The 16,436-nt window shown below is 43.0% G+C and overlaps 1 protein-coding gene across 1 annotated transcript in view; it reads left to right on the forward strand.

Annotated features, from left to right (window-relative positions):
- The window catches only part of col17a1b (collagen, type XVII, alpha 1b), an 83,639-nt gene that overhangs the window by 33,617 nt on the left and 33,586 nt on the right, over positions 1 to 16,436 (forward strand). Inside the window, exons 25-28 of the mRNA XM_084321707.1 lie at positions 2,699 to 2,752; positions 3,354 to 3,389; positions 14,635 to 14,670; positions 15,472 to 15,534. Of these exons, the coding sequence (XP_084177833.1) occupies positions 2,699 to 2,752; positions 3,354 to 3,389; positions 14,635 to 14,670; positions 15,472 to 15,534 (189 nt within the window). The remainder of the gene's footprint in view (positions 1 to 2,698; positions 2,753 to 3,353; positions 3,390 to 14,634; positions 14,671 to 15,471; positions 15,535 to 16,436) is intronic.

The raw sequence follows: 16,436 nt of genomic DNA on the forward strand, positions 1-16,436 counted from the left end.
ACTCTGAGTCCCCAACGTGCTGGTAATATGTCTTAAGTGGCTCAAACGGTCGCACCTGTGACATCTGCTTGGGGAATGACACCATGTCTTAAACTCGAACGCGCATTCCCGTCTAGGTCATTTGCATACAAAACAACGCATCCAGAGCTCCTTGTAAGGCAACTAGTGACGCAGCCGCGTGAAAATGGAATGGCGGAAGTGCCTTGCGAGTCTTGCGACCAGAGCTTGACGTTAACTTTTTGGCTCACTAGCCACTGTGGCTAGTGGTTTTCCAAAGTCACTAGCCACTCAGCATTTCCACCAGCCAAAAATCCCTGCACTCGCGCCCCCAGCCAAAAAGTAATAAATATAGGTCATTGGACAATGTAACTGCAAGCATTTGTTTGGACATATGATTTTATTTGAACAGAAACATCTAAAATAACATCTAATCCAAAATGTCAGTAGTGTGGTGTGTGCTAAAATAATATCTATTCCAAAGTGTCAGTAGTGTGGTGTGTGATAAAATAAGAGGGGCATTTGGCTACCCTAAGAGAGTCATAGTTACTCCCGCCGTTTACCCGCGCTTCATTGAATTTCTTCACTTTGACATTAAGAGCACTGGGCAGAAATCACATCGCGTCAACACCCACCTCGGGCCTTCGCGATGCTTTGTTTTAATTAAACAGTCGGATTCCCCTGGTAGATTAGCAGAGCGATCTTGTCATATCCTAGCCACTCACGACCTGAGCGCCACTTTTCAATGAACACCCGCTTTCTTTTATTCGCCTCCTCTACTTTGTTCGTGTTTTCGGACTCGGTCTCATTATCTTTTCTATTTTTTGTTTGTTGGTGGTTTGGTTCACCGGGTCTTTTCACACCCACAATATGCCGCCACATTGTAACGTAACGTTAGCTAACTGTCTGTATTGTAACCAGTTGAGCTATTAATGTTAACAGCGTTCGTTCAGCTGTCAGCTGCCAGACACACAACACGGAAGCAACACGACGCGCGCGATAGGGGCCGGGCGAAGTAGATGGGCCAATGAATGAGCACACTGTGCGCACCCAGTCCTGTGGGAGTTGTAGTATTTATATAGTATGAGCTGGATTGACTTCATTATTCCAGATGCCTTTTGTAGACTACAATGTTTTTTTTTCCTAGAAAAAAAAACCACCCGCCCGATTGGCGGGTAGAATGACGCATCTACCCGCCAATGACGAATTCTACCCACATTGGGCAGGTGGGCAGGTGTCAACGTCAAGCCCTGCTTGCGACGCATCAAAATTAGATTAGATTAATGTATTGGCATCATATATAGTACAGCTCGTGGTACACCTGCCGCAGCGCGCGCACACACACACGCGCGCGCGCGCAGTACTGTATATGAATGAATGAATGAAAACCTTATTTAAGAGATTGCAGAATGGGTACAATACAGTACGGCTCAATACACACAATTGTTAAGGGGATGCAGACCAGAGAAAGACGTTTGTCTTGTTTACATAATATATATATAGCCTACGGCGTAATGAATGAACACAGTATAGGCTCATCATTCCATTAATGACTTGCCTCATTAGGACCCAGCAGACACCACACACATGCTCCGCCCTACGTACAGTACAGGCACAGTCCGCATACATACAGACTGTACCTATACTGTACGCAGGGCAGAGCACACACATATAGCATCCACTAAATCCCAATGAAACAAGCAACCAGAATATATTAAGCCTATACTGTTCACCCATTAGACACGTAGGCCATACTGGCGCACACAAGACTTGTTATGGAATATTAATGCAGTCTATTTCCACCGATTAGCTTTAGTTCTTATTTATTTATTTATCATTTCAGTGTTGGTGTATAGGCTATATAGTGTATTTCAATATAAGTTTAATTGATTAATGATATATTCGAAGGAATGCAGGTTTATATCAAACAAAGGTCTGTCCCATTGTATACCATTAAAACAGATATGTAACAAATAAGAAATACAAATTCCACAGAAGGCATTAAATAATTATTATTTTCAATCATTTCACAATAATTGCATAATTGTGTTTGAATATCTGAGTAATTAAAGTAATTATACATTTGTCCAAAATAGCTGGTTCAGATAATAATCCAGCTGCCCTGTGATCAGATTAATCCATATTATTTATTTTTCCGACATCAAATGCGTAATTTCTTATTGTACAAATATTGTCATATTTATTTTAATTATGATTAAGTAATTAATTCCAAGGAGGCCTGTAGCGTTGACATAAAGGAATCACTATGAGAACACAGTCTGTCAAGTTAATAACATTTTCAATTAGTCAATCAATCATAAGTGTGCTCCTCAGCACTCTTAAAATCTGCTCTCAGCCACGCTCAAATCTGATCTCAGGAAAATTTGGGGAATCGCGCTACCAGCCCTAATATGTCTTAAATGGGCAGAAATCTGCCTAAGAGGAAATGTTTGGTCGTAAATCCGTTCGGGAATGAGACCCAATGTCAGTGTTTGTACAGACTGAAGCATGGCCCCCATTACTTTACATTGGATTAGTGGCCTACTAGCTAGAGCTGCGGGGTATAGGCTATAGTATGAAGAACAGCATGGGTTTGGGTTGTGCTGAGAAAGAATTACTGATGGACAACATCACTGGTAAGTAGGAAATAGGGCTAGGGGGTCCAACATTCTGAACTTATCATTTAACTGTTGCATTGTAGGTCAACCAGGTCCACAAGGTTTCCGAGGCGAGCCAGGGCAGTCTGGGTCTAAAGGTGTGTATACTGTAGCCTACATGACATTAAGAGGATTATGAACATAATGAACAGTGTTGTTTACTGATGAACTGATACAGTCAATATTGATGAAATGGGAGCGGCTGATTGGCGCAGTGGGCAAGGCGCTCGCCTCTAACGCAGGAGACGCTGGGTTCGAGCTCAGCTCTCTGTGTTGCTACCGGCTGGCCGGTCGTTCATACTAACACAATTGGCAAGTGTTAGAGGGTGGGAAAGCCGGTGGGTGGGGATTTGACGTTGTGGACAGCGTGAGCCTCCCGCGCGTTACTCCTCGCCATTGAGAGTTCGAGCTGCTGCGGTGAAAAGATGCGACAGGCTGCCTCCTCGTGTACCGGAGGGGACACGTGGTGCAAGGCTTCTGTCCTCACTACAACCGACCTGTGGGAGGCATAGTCTAGCAACGTTCAAGACAGGGGAGGGAAGAATTGGATATACGAAATTGGGATGGGAGAAAAAATTGAAAATGTGGAGAAAAAGTGTATAAAAAAAAGAAATATTGATGAAATGGGCAACATCTAGTCAACAGTTTGACAACCGGGCTTATCTCATTGGCTGTAACATGACTCCTTCCTGTCTGCAGGAGAGAGAGGTGCTGCCGGATCACAGGGAAACAAAGGTTTGTTGCACTTACGCCAGTAGGTTCACGTGGTGTAACTTGTAGCCCAATTGACCTATCTCAAACTCTGCCCTCTTTTCTTGATCCTCCAATCACAACTGTTGCAACCGTTTAGGCCTGATATGGCCCTCCTCCTGATAGGTTTTAAGGATGGGGCTGAGTGAGTCCTGGCTGACTCAACAGATTTGAGGCAATGGTGGTTGGCAGCACAGATCATCTTTTAGTGTCGTCTAATCCCAGCATCAGCCATCAAGGTTATTTCAAGCATTTGATCTTCACAGCTCAAATCTGGACAAACTGCTCAGACTCCCATAGTAGTAGGGTCATCTGTGGCACTTCCGTGACCGTGGAGAGCGGTCTAGGAGGGTTAATAAACAAATTTAGCCGGGGTGTATTTTTTAAAAAGGTGGGGAAAATTCGTGAGAGACCAAAATCCAAAATGGCTGCCGTGGAAATTAACTTTTTAATGGTTTGACCTACAATGATGCACAATACATGGTTTCAGAGCTTATTTTGATCAAGGAATACATATGTTTATATAATGATTTGACCTATTGTTGACCTTCAAATGCAAGATGGCTGCCAATTTTGAGCTCCAAAATGGATCTTTTTCAAAATCGTCACAGAGCCTTCATATTAGGCTCGAATGAAAGCTCTGCTCATGATGAGTTGAATAATATACAGTATTAAGTACACAGAAGTAATCTCTGAGGTCAATAAAGTCAATGTTTGTGTGTAAACAACAGTTACTGATTTGCGGTTTTCCATTAAATAGGGTAGGCTACTGAGAATATGGTGTCCAGTTCATACCATCACGTTTTCATAATGAACCAACAATTATTTTGCACTATAGCCTAACATAAAATAGTATTCTGTATGCAAAGCTAGCAAGGTTAGTTGCTTGAGCCGAATTTAACCCTTGTGCGCTACTTATTTATTTATCTTACTTTGGTGTTAACAAAAACTCTGGGTCCGAATGTACCACCTCACTGGACAGCGCACTACCACTGCTATCAACCTGGGCGTAAAAATGTCCATGGCATGACAAGGAGTAAAGATCTGGTAGACACTCTGCACAAGAGTGGTGTCTGCATCAGCTATGCAGATATACTGCTCCTCTATGACCACTGGGCTCTGATGGATGTGGAGCAGAAGTGTGCAGAACTGACAACGGTTTGTCAGTACAGATGCCCCCCCTGGTAGCAAGAGTGAGCCACCTGCTTGTCCCAGGGTAGATCCACCAGTGGATGGGTCAGCTCCGCAGCGTGCTCGCTCTGTGATACATGCACTGTCTCGTGTAGACAATCATGGTACAAGACCACCACCTGAAGAGCAGCGAGTTCCAGGATACAGTGGTGCCCAGTCCTGCTGTCATCCACCACCCAACAAGAGCAAGCCTTACTACCACACAACATACAATGAACCTCCAAGCAAGTCAGTGGTGAATGACATCATGGTGAAACATGTGGAGGCCATGCGGCTGAAGAATATTCCATTCTCCTTTCTTGTTGGTGACCTGCCCACCTACAAGACGATCACTCAGCTCAAGGCGGAGAATCCAGAAATGTTCAAGGACATCATCCCAATCCTCTGAGCTTTCCACCAGCTGATGTCCTACATCTATGCCATCTACAAGAGATTCAAGGGCTCTGGAATGGCAGACACTCTGGTTACAGCAGGGGTAGTAGTGGAGGGGTCGGTAGACCAAGCACTACGAGGAAAGCACTACAGACGGGGCGTGCGGTGCATCCTGCTCTTGAGAGAGGTTCTTATCCAAAATCAACTGTCAAAGATTCTTGAGCACAAAGAACTATCGGAAGACATCAAGGAGAACCTCAACATTCTGCGGAATGCACTGACTGAAACTCAAGAGGCTCTACAGACAGCTTACTGTGATCTTGAGAATGATGGCGACATGAAGGAGCTGATCAACAGAGTTTATAAGAAGCCTGGCACAGACATGGGGGACTTTTGGGTCTCGTTCTTGGAGATGTCTGACCCACTTGTACAATGTCGTCAACCTACAACATGCTGCCAGGACTGATGGCATACGACAACCATGACTATGGGAGGTGGTTGCCAGACTACTGGGCAATGCTCTCTTCACTGTCAGATGAACAAATGGAGTTCTTCAACGATCACTTTACCCAGTCAATGACAGGGCTACCCTACTCCTGCCAGCCCCTCAATCTTTGGATAGAAACAACTATGAATCTGAACTCAAAGCTAAAGCAAGGATGGACTCAGCTTTAAAAAAAAATTAAACAACTGTTCTCAACAACAAAGAATGCAAACAACGTTGCAAGGGTGAAGTGTGAAGCGGGGCCTCCAGTGCCAGTGTCGTCACAGGAAGCATGTCGAATGCCAGCCAGCGAGGATAAAGAAGGATGAGCAAGCAGTTCAGGACCTGCAGGCATGCATGAGGGATTTTGAAGCTGATCCATTTGACATCTCCTCACCTACACTGAGGTCACTACAGTCTGGCCTCGTCGCCTTACCAGAGTTACTGCATGACCTTAAGACTGCAATTCCAGATCCCAGGTTGAGACTTTTCTGCAAGAGCGGGTGTTCACCAAGATCAAGCCTCTTACTGCAACCATCCACAGGAATAAGAGACGGAATTTTGCAAGTGAAAAGAGCTGCGCACCTTCTGGTGCTCATATGCAGGTGGCCCATATGGAGAGATCAGGACTAGCGGCCCTGGTGGACCTAGCAGAGGGATCTGGTATGATACAACTTGAATCATCCCTTGAGAGAAGAGTGACAGAGGAGTGCCTTTCACTCTTCAATGTGGATGGGTCAATGTGCAAGACTGTGAAGAGCAAGTTGTTAGAGCTTTTCACCCTAGAACCAGTTCCTGAGGAACCGCAGAACTACGTGAGCCTTGTAGACATGGGTCTGGTATGGCGGCTTGCCACCCCCACACCTGAGGACCGAGAGGCTAGGAAGCGGGATGGTTCAGAGTACCGCTGGAATGACTACCTGCATAAAATCTGCGCAGTCATCTTCTTTGATTGATTGATTGAAAACTTTATTAACAGATTGCAGAATGGGTACAGTACAGTACAGCTCAATACATACAATTGTTAAGGGGATGCAGACCAGAGAAAGACTTTCGTCTTGTTTACATCAGGGTCCCCCATTTTCAATTCATCGTAACATATATGACATACATGACATACAGATAGACAGTACTGCTACATCTATACATTTATGACATACCAGATTTGCAAATACAGTACTGTTTGTGATACGAAAAGAGTAAAAAAATAAATAAAAAAAAGAGTATATACATTTGACGTAGAAACTGTACATTGGAGGAGGTTGGGTAGGTGGGGGGGACTGTACATTGGAGGTGGTTGGGTGGGTGGGGGGGATGTTGGGTAGGAGTGGGGGGGGGAGGTTGGGTAGGAGGGGTGGGTGGGGGACACTGTACAACTGTCACGCCATGCCAATGCCTACCTCATCATTCTCATCAACGACAAGTATGACCTTCCCTTCAGCATCAAGGATGATGAGCATGATGATGAGCAAAACATCCACACATCCCAAATGTTTTCCTGAAACCCGAAGACAGGTTCCCAGGTGAACTCATGGTCAACTCAGGAAACAAGGTCAGATTGCAAAAACTTGTGAAAGAACAGCTGAAAACACAAGTTGGTCAAGTGCAGGGTGATATCAAATACTGCGAGGGAGAAGTGTCAACCAACCTCAGCACTGGCATCGATAATGGAGAGTATGTCTTCAAACATCCAGAGGCAGATACAATGCTGCTCTCCGCCTATGCAAAGGTGAGGACTACCAACTACACTGGACCTGTTGTTCTAGACTGCGGAGACACAGACGTGTTTGTCCAAGCAGCTTATGTCTCGCAACAAATCAGAGGTGATCTGCTTTTATCAACTGCCGTGCAATGCTCTCTGAAGAGGTTGCAGACATCATCATACCTCTCCATGGCAGTGACCACACCCCAGGCTTCTATGGGCATGGAAAGAAAAAGGTGTTGGAGAAGGTGATGGTTGTTCCTGAGGCAAGAGAGCTCCTGGGACGAGTGGGTGATAGTCTGGAGTTGAAAGATGAAGTGAGAGCAGATATGAAAGCATTTGTCCTCTCGATTGTTTATGCTGAGAGTGCAGATGTTATGTGTGGCCCGGCCAGAGCTTCCAAGTGGCACAAATTGAAGAAGAAGTGTACGATTCGTCTCCCACCTGATGTGGAAAGGACAAACTACATTACATATTGCCAGCTCCATTACAACCTTCAAGAACATCCTTTCCCCATTGGTCATGGCTGGGAACTAGTGAATGGGAAGTGCCGGCCAGTGTGTCATACCCTTCGCCCCTTGCCCCAGCAGCTCACATCTCATGACTGCTCAGATGAGAGTAGCAGTGATGATGAATGGAGTCAGTGTGGAGAATCAACAGATTTTGATGAAGAATAGTGATTCTGTCTCCCGTTCTCATCATCCATCAACAACAAGTTGTTACGTTATATCATCTGCTTAGCTTATGTAGCACTTGTGTCACTAACAGTAACAGCTGTTCGCCACGGGCACAGTTCTAGGTTCGAATGAGGAGAGGAGTAATATGCACAATTAAAAGAATAGTAGACCAGAGACAGAGTTATAACAATAACCGGTGTTTTAATTAAAAGCGCGCTAGCTAGACAGTAATAATACATACAGACGTAAAGTACAAGTAATGCTTTGAAGTATCCCTTTTATTTTATTTTTTTAAACTTTGACCAGTCAGCTGGTTCTTTTCGCGTTTATCGCTTTTTCTGGTCAAGTATGACCGACAGATACAGGTTGAATGGGGTATAGATGGGGGGAAAGACACTCTGAGAAAATACGGCGAGTCCGGGAGTCGAACTCGTGTACCCCAGATCCGTGACGCGCACGGTTGTCCCCGACGCCGAAATAGCGTTCGAGGTACGCGGTGAGCTACTGGAGCTCCCTTGAAGTATCCCTTTTAGGTTCTTTCAGTAACCTCTCCTTTCGGGAGGGTTAGTTCGATATCAAGTCCTAGGTTGATTGGATCAACACATTGGGGTTGGTTCAGACATCTCTGAGGTTATCATCAGTAAACTCTATATCAGTTTATCATTTCAATAGGTAAACGTTTAAACATATGAATTTAAACCTTTAAGTGTGCAGGGAATGCAAATACCTTATTAGGTGAATTTACCCTTTAAACCATCTTTCTTTACAGGAGAACCATCAGTGATTCAGCTATAATCAATATGTCATCAATGAAAGTTCTATTATGACATCACCACAAACGGAGAATATCAGTACCCATATATCAAGTTAAATCAAATCAAATACAACATACAATATCAAAATAACACAAGGTGAATGGGGTTGAAGCCCTTGGAAGTCCTTGTAGTCTCGTTCAATCAATTCAATCCTACCGGACTGTTGGTGTAACAAGAGCTGAGCAACAGGGGTATTCACATCAGGCTGGAATTAGCCTTGAGCTATATCAAATGTTCCGGGGTTGGCTCGCCATCTGGTATCGGTCCGGCACACCGCCTCGTCTCGTGTGGGCACACGTGGTGATGGGTGGTCTGGAACTGCTCCGGGATGCTGGTTGAGAATTGCAGGTTTCAGTCTGTTGTTTAGTCCATTCAGTCTGTTCAGTGCTGGTTCAGATGCCGAGGAGAAGAGAGAGAAGACCGAGGAATCACCTGTTTATATACTGTAGGAATCCAAAATGTTCCGGAACGTTCTATTATGACATCATACGGTGACATCACAACGGTTCCAGAACCTTCTATCATGACATCACTACGGTGGTTCTAGAATGTTTTACGTTCTAGAAAGTTCTTACCTAATAGCATTAACTATTTATGTCCCTATGACTAAATAGTTATGAATCTGAACGCTGGGTTACACTTACTTTATATCCATCCCTATACTCTGTATTTTGTGTTTCTACCAGCCTTTTCTCTCCACCCTTATTTCCTTTATTTTTTAATAGTGATGTGAACATTAGTGTGTTTTTATTCTAACAATTATATTTTCAGTTTGACATTACATGGTTCAGTTGCTGTGTCAGCCAGAGGGAGATGCTGTTGCCTCCAAATCTGCCCTTAAAGGGAAGATGAAGCAGTGCGATAAATACATATTCATAGCATCACATTAGTATTTAGATAAGCCACAGAAGAAGTCACGTTATAAAAATAAGCAGTTTCTAAGAAAAAACGATTTGTTGTGTACATTTCTGAAGCATTTAGCATTATGGGCGCGGCCATTTTGTTGCTGACGTCATACCGTGGCTTGGGTGTATACACTCTGGTTAGCTGCCTATATTGAATGGGTCAGTCAGCAAATAAAATGTTGCCTACAAAACAACGGGACCGCGGTGGTTCTGTTTGTATTGCTCCTGGCTGTTCAAACTAATTTTACCATGTGAGAGAGAGGAAAGTTGGTTAATTTCCACAAACTACCAGTGAAAAAAACAGTGTTGTTGACATGTTGGCTCGGGCTGCCTGCACCCAGACGGCGCGACCAGCCTGTTGGACAGGGAAGGAGGATCTGCAGCGAACACTTCATTGCCTCGGATTATGTTGTTGGGGTGGGATGTTTGTCCAGAAGACCACTAATCAGCTGAAGCCGGACGCGGTTCCCTCGGTCTTCGACAGACAGACCGGCGTTAGCTCTCGGGAGCGATCGCTAGCTAGTTGGCACCAGCCGGGGCCAGGCGTTAGCTCTCGCTAGCTAGCGTTAGCAACCGGAGCGTCGCGGAGCATTCAGCCTGCTGGCTACCTAGACCCACTTCAACCAGCGTCGCGGAGCATTCAGCCTGCTGGCTACCTAGACCCACTTCAACCAGCGTCGCGGAGCATTCAGCCTGCTGGCTACACAAGCTGTGTAGCCAGCAGGCTGAATGCTCCGCGACGCTCCGGTTGCTAACGCTAGCTAGCGAGAGCTAACGCCGGGCCCCGAGAGCTAACGCCGGTCTGTCTGTCGAAGACCGAGGGAACCGCGTCCGGCTTCAGCTGATTAGTGGTCTTCTGGACAAACATCCCACCCCAACAACATAATCCGAGGCAATGAAGTGTTCGCTGCAGATCCTCCTTCCCTGTCCAACAGGCTGGTCGCGCCGTCTGGGTGCAGGCAGCCCGAGCCAACATGTCAACAACACTGTTTTTTTCACTGGTAGTTTGTGGAAATTAACCAACTTTCCTCTCTCTCACATGGTAAAATTAGTTTGAACAGCCAGGAGCAATACAAACAGAACCACCGCGGTCCCGTTGTTTTGTAGGCAACATTTTATCTGCTGACTGACCCATTCAATATAGGCAGCTAACCAGAGTGTATACACCCAAGCCACGGTATGACGTCAGCCATGACGTCAGCAACAAAATGGCGGCGCCCATGTTGAAAACAGGGATATTATATTATATTTTTCAGACAAATAAGATAGATTTCACATTTGATTATAGAACCCTGTCTTACACAAGGTACACAACAAACAAACTAGGATCACATTGCTCACTGCTTCATCTCCACTTTAAGGCCAATAGGCTACTAGTTGATAATTATTATTTTGGAGTGCTATTTGTTGAAGCACCATAGTTATACAAAAGTTACAAAACATTATTAAGAAAAAAAAGAAAGAAAAAAACACCTCCCTTTTGACTGTTCACCTTGTCGTGGTAAGGGGGCTTGAGTACCTCAGTGAACCCTGAGAGCTATGCCAGTAGGAGGAAACTCCTAGCAGGTTTGACCAAACCGGACAGGTCTAGGGTGAGAGGTCAGACAAAGCTGTCAGACAACCTTGTGGAAACAGCATCTGGGGCCAATAACCCACCCTGCTGAAGCAAACAGGGGTGATCATGTCTCCAACTTTCACAGATGGATGGAGTATGGTGGAAAATAGCCACCTATCCCCTCTGTCCATAACTCAACTCATCATGAGCAGAGCTTTCATTAGAGCCTAATATGAAGGCTCTGTGACGATTTTGAAAAAAATCCATTTTGGAGGTCAAAATTGGCAGCCATCTTGCATTTGAATGTCAGCAATAGGTCAAATCATTATATAAACACCAAATATGTATTCCTTGATCAAAATAAGCTTTGAAACCATGTATTGTGATTTGTGCATCATTGTAGGTCAAACCATTAAAAAGTTAATTTCCACAGCAGCCATTTTGGATTTTGGTCTCTCACGAATTTTCCCCGCCTTTTAAAAAAATACCCCCCGGCTAAATTTGTTTATTAACCCTCCTAGATGACAAATCCATTGAGAAACGGACATTCGCTCTCCACGGTCACGGAAGTGCCACAGATGACCCTACTATAGTGTGAGCTGAGCAAAGACACAATGACAGTGAGAGCTGATGATCCAAAAAAATACACAACAAACTGATGACTGGTGATGATTACAAAGGTTAGTGCTGTCAGGCGATACATTTTTTTTATCTAATTAATTACAAGATTTGTAATTAATTAATCTAATTAATCGCATTTTAATCGCATAACCATTTTATGCCTGATATTCTATATTCTATAATCATATTTCAAATTGCATGTGTCCGGATGGCAGAATTCAGTACTGTATCTACAAAACCTTCTGTTTTGTAGATACAGAATCAGAATCAGATACAGAATCATCTTCCATCTATTAATTTGCTCATTGATATTCTCATTTGGTTCATTACAATTTACTCAAGCCTAGTAACAGACACAATATTTCTGACACTGGGAATACATTTCCCTGGGATCCATAGATGTCCCTAGAATCAGATACCAAGAACATGCAAATGGACCATATAAAAAAAAAGTCTGTAAATGTGTATTCTACGTTCTTATGGAATGAATGAGATAAAAAAATAAAAATAAAAAAAAATTATATAAAGAGGTAGGGTTATTTCAGTATACTAAATTAACATAGCTTCTTCATGATTATTGTGTCACCAGCTTGCAGACGCTCAAACACAGGGATCTACAGTAATTCATTGTGCACAAGCCAAGCCTGCTAAGCATGTCTGGTAACTATCACTTTGTGATGCTGTCAAACTGAGACTATAAGAGAAACCCCCCAAAAGATGACTATCAACATAGAATAAAAATTGGGTCCAGTGGGTTCAGATTTTAATAAAATGTTTAAAGTTTACCATGCTTTACTAGAATCATTGACAATTACAAGGATCTGTTTTCTGGTGCATCAGGGGAAATTCATTCAATTAACTTTTATGAATTATTTCGCTGTGTGCCTGCTTATATACCTAACAAGTAGGCTACATATATTATCAGGTTGACAGTTGTTACGTTAAAAGGACATTCATTTTGGTTTTCACCAAACTCTACCATCTTCCTGTTCTCGTTTGTATGTGCACATGACATTATTTACTATCATGTTTTGTTCCAAATCCTCCAAATACCTTAACACATTCAGCACCGGGGATTCGTTTTATCCTCGTAGCTAGAGTGCAAGCTATCTAGAGCCTATTTTCACTGTGCGTGACGATGTTTGCCGAGCTATATCTATATTATAGCTATGGATACAATACTATGGTCATTTGACAGTAACTATCTTCTGTCGAAGATGCAAAAAAGAATAAATGTTTTCATGAACACTTTTTGCGCGTTATCTTGTTATCTAGTTTCAGAATGATCGCGGCTAATTCCAGAAAGTTGCGTAATGGTGCGCTATGTCAATTCTAAAGTCATTGGTGTTTTTCACCTGGACATGCTACTATTCCCAACAAATGTATATAATGGGTATTATGTTTCATCATGAATGCGTCGTTTTTTGATTATTTGATCGCCAGTAACAGCTTTCGTTTTGAACACCACACACGCTGATCGGCCTGATAGGTATGAAATCATTGCAGGATCAAGCTGGAATTGATGACGGACGTCGGGCTTATTCCAAAAAGAATATTCCAACTGTCTGATCGCGATTTCCAGTATTGATGTCCATCTGGTCCCAGACATAATGTGGCACAACTTATCCATCGAGGGGCATTGGACGCGTTTCCAAGTGATCGTGTGAACCGCTAGACTTGCCTGAACCAATATTATGCGCCCGGAGGGGTTTAAATGTAACACACGGTCTGGAACAGGGTTTCAATCGTTCTCGATACTGCCGCCTAGCAGGTTTTGGCCGGTACTGCACTTTTTGGGTCTCTAGATGGCTTTCACTCGTAGCATATAGGTCCGTGAGTGTAATATTGATATTAAGATAGAATAAAATAAAAAAAACGATCTAAAAACGTATATATACGTTTATGGCGCTGAAACGTTGGCGAGCAAACACGTATATATACGTGGTTGGCCGTGAAAGTGTTAAGCACCACCACATGTCGTGTAAGATAGGGCATATGTGTGTGTGCGTGTGTGTGTGTGTGTGTGTGTGTGTGTGTGTGTGTGTGTGTGAGAGAGGAAGAGAAAGAGAGAGAGGAGAGAGAGAGAGAGAGTGTGTGTAGAAGTATAAAATTAGTAACATTTGTTCAGTTGCATCAACATATTAATCATGACTAATATTTGAATAATTATATGTCCTATGCATAAAAGAAGCAGCACTTTAATCAATCATCTTCATGAGCTCTAGACAAAAGGCTTGGTATTTCACTTTGTTCACATATTTCGTTATGGTCTGATGTGTGAGTTGATGTTTAGTAACTTATTATACTCTGTGTTTCTCCAGACCTCTCTTGTGTGGCCAGCAGTATCAACCCCCTATCCCCCTATCCCCACTCAACTCCAACTCACACCAAAACAAAAAATGTCAACAAAGTGCAATACTGTACCAAGCGGCGCTCTTTTGCCTACAGAGGTCACTGTTTGACGGCATTATAGATTCTACCTTTAAAATCGATGTCAAATCTTGGCTTTTTGCAATTAATCATTTTTGTCTCAGTGTTGCCACTTGCCAATGCTTGTGTTTTTATTTTGTGCGTGTTTTGTGCGTGGCTGTCTTTGGTCCCATCAGAGTCTGTTTTTATTTTCTTATTTATTTTTAAATCGATTTATATCTTCTGCATTGATGCATGATCCCCGCTCCTTGCCCGGTCGTCTAGTGTGATAAATCTTTTCCTACGCGTGGTGGAAAATGCATCATCCTGCCATTCAGTGTGAATTGCCCTCCATTTTCACAGTCTGTTAGGATTTCAAAATGCTTGCAGTCTGTGCCCCAGCATCCTAATGAGATGTGTTTGTACGAGGGAATAGTAAGACATGACTACAACCTGGGACTTAATATTAAACACTACTGTATGCGTTGTGCATCTCTAGGTGAACATGGTGAAAAGGGAATGCGAGGTTCTCAAGGTCAGTACATCCTGGATTTTCTGGAGCAAAGAAATACTACAAACAAGATATATTTGTGACAATGCAGATACATTGTCATATTACACACAGTTCTATATATTCTGAACTCTGTTGCCTATACTCAACTTATACCTACCTACTGCTTCACTGTCTACCCATATACTCTGTATGATAGCATGTACAACAGTGCTTTATATACAGCAACAGCATATTTACATTTATATCTTTATATTACCACATATATACCCATATTTGTCTGAATATACCTATATCAAAAAGCAGGGTAGCCGGACCAGCACTCACAGGTTCAATGTTTTTTAATGGCAGCCTGAATAAAAAGCAGACATGTTTCGGGCAATGTCCTTCTTCAGTGATATTGCTAGCTATGAATATATCTGAATATACCTACACATAACCCCTGAATATACTTGCTTGAACACCTGCACATAACCCTTAGCTCTGTATGATAGCATGTACTATAATGCTGTATATACCATATATAGATATGTATTCCCACCGCATATATACCTATCCTCACCTGTCTGTACTTACTTGCACATAGTCCTTTACTATATCTATATCTGTACATATCCTACTCTGCACATATACTAATTTGTATATTTTGTACCCAGTTTAACCACCTGTACATTATATATTGCTGTTGCACTTTACTGCTACATTTGCACTCTGGTTGGATGCCAAACTTATTTGTGTTGTACTGTACTTGTGCTGTATAATGACAATACATTTTAATCTAATCTAATCTAAAGATTTGTTGTAACCAATTGTCCTACCGTTCAGGTGAGGCTGGTTTGTCAGGCCTGTCTGGGCCAGCTGGAGAGAAGGGTGCTAAAGGAGGAGCAGGTGAGTGACTACCAGCTCCATGAGGGCTTTAAATCCACCAGATGCTGACACCAGGGCCCTATTCCCCGTACCTGGTTCAACTAAGTCGATCAAGAGTCCCATTATCCAGATTCAGTTAACCCGATGTTTGAAGCCGGGATTTTCCTGTTCCTCGAAGGTGGATTCAGTCTCGTTAACTCGAACCAGGCTTGAGACCCAGGATAAGTGCGCGCGGCCGCTTCAGTTGAAAAGCCAGCACGTATCGATAGCAGAGATCCTGATTCTCTAACGGCATTGATTGATTAATTGATTTAAAACTTTATTAACATATTGCAGTACGGCTCAATCGCCTCGCCGACAAGTTAAATGCGTTATCTATAGGCTAATTTTAAGTCCCTCATTACCTCAATCAATCAGATTATATTTCTTTAAACTTGCCTGCTGGATTGAATAATCAAATGAGATCTTGCTAGCGAAAATAATTAGTTAAACTGTTATACAGAATAACGATACGGCTCTCTTACCCATTGATTGATGTATGGTCGATCTTTTACTTATATCCACTGTGGTGTAACGGTTTCTTCTTTTGACTTTCACGCAGACGGCCCGGGTTCGAAACCTAGTCTTTTCCTTCTTTTTGCAATGTAGGAATAATTCAATTTGGTGCACGTTGAGAGCTATATAAAGAATGACATCCTCAATGCATGTAGATTTATAATATTTTAACTTAAAACTAGGCTACTTTTGCGTATAATCATTAATATTATATTCCAAAAAAATTAAATTGGAAAGGCGGGGTTTCGAACACCGGTCGCCCGGTTGCCAGGATTCAGCACTAGCCGCTGGGCCACTGTGCCAGACGGGATAAACTCATTGTTTATGCATTAATGGACGAGAGACCCGTGTTTAGAATATTTTTCTTA

The sequence above is a fragment of the Notolepis coatsorum genome (genome assembly GCF_963971535.1).
Source record: "Notolepis coatsorum genome assembly, chromosome: 9".
Classification (NCBI taxonomy): domain Eukaryota; kingdom Metazoa; phylum Chordata; class Actinopteri; order Aulopiformes; family Paralepididae; genus Notolepis; species Notolepis coatsorum.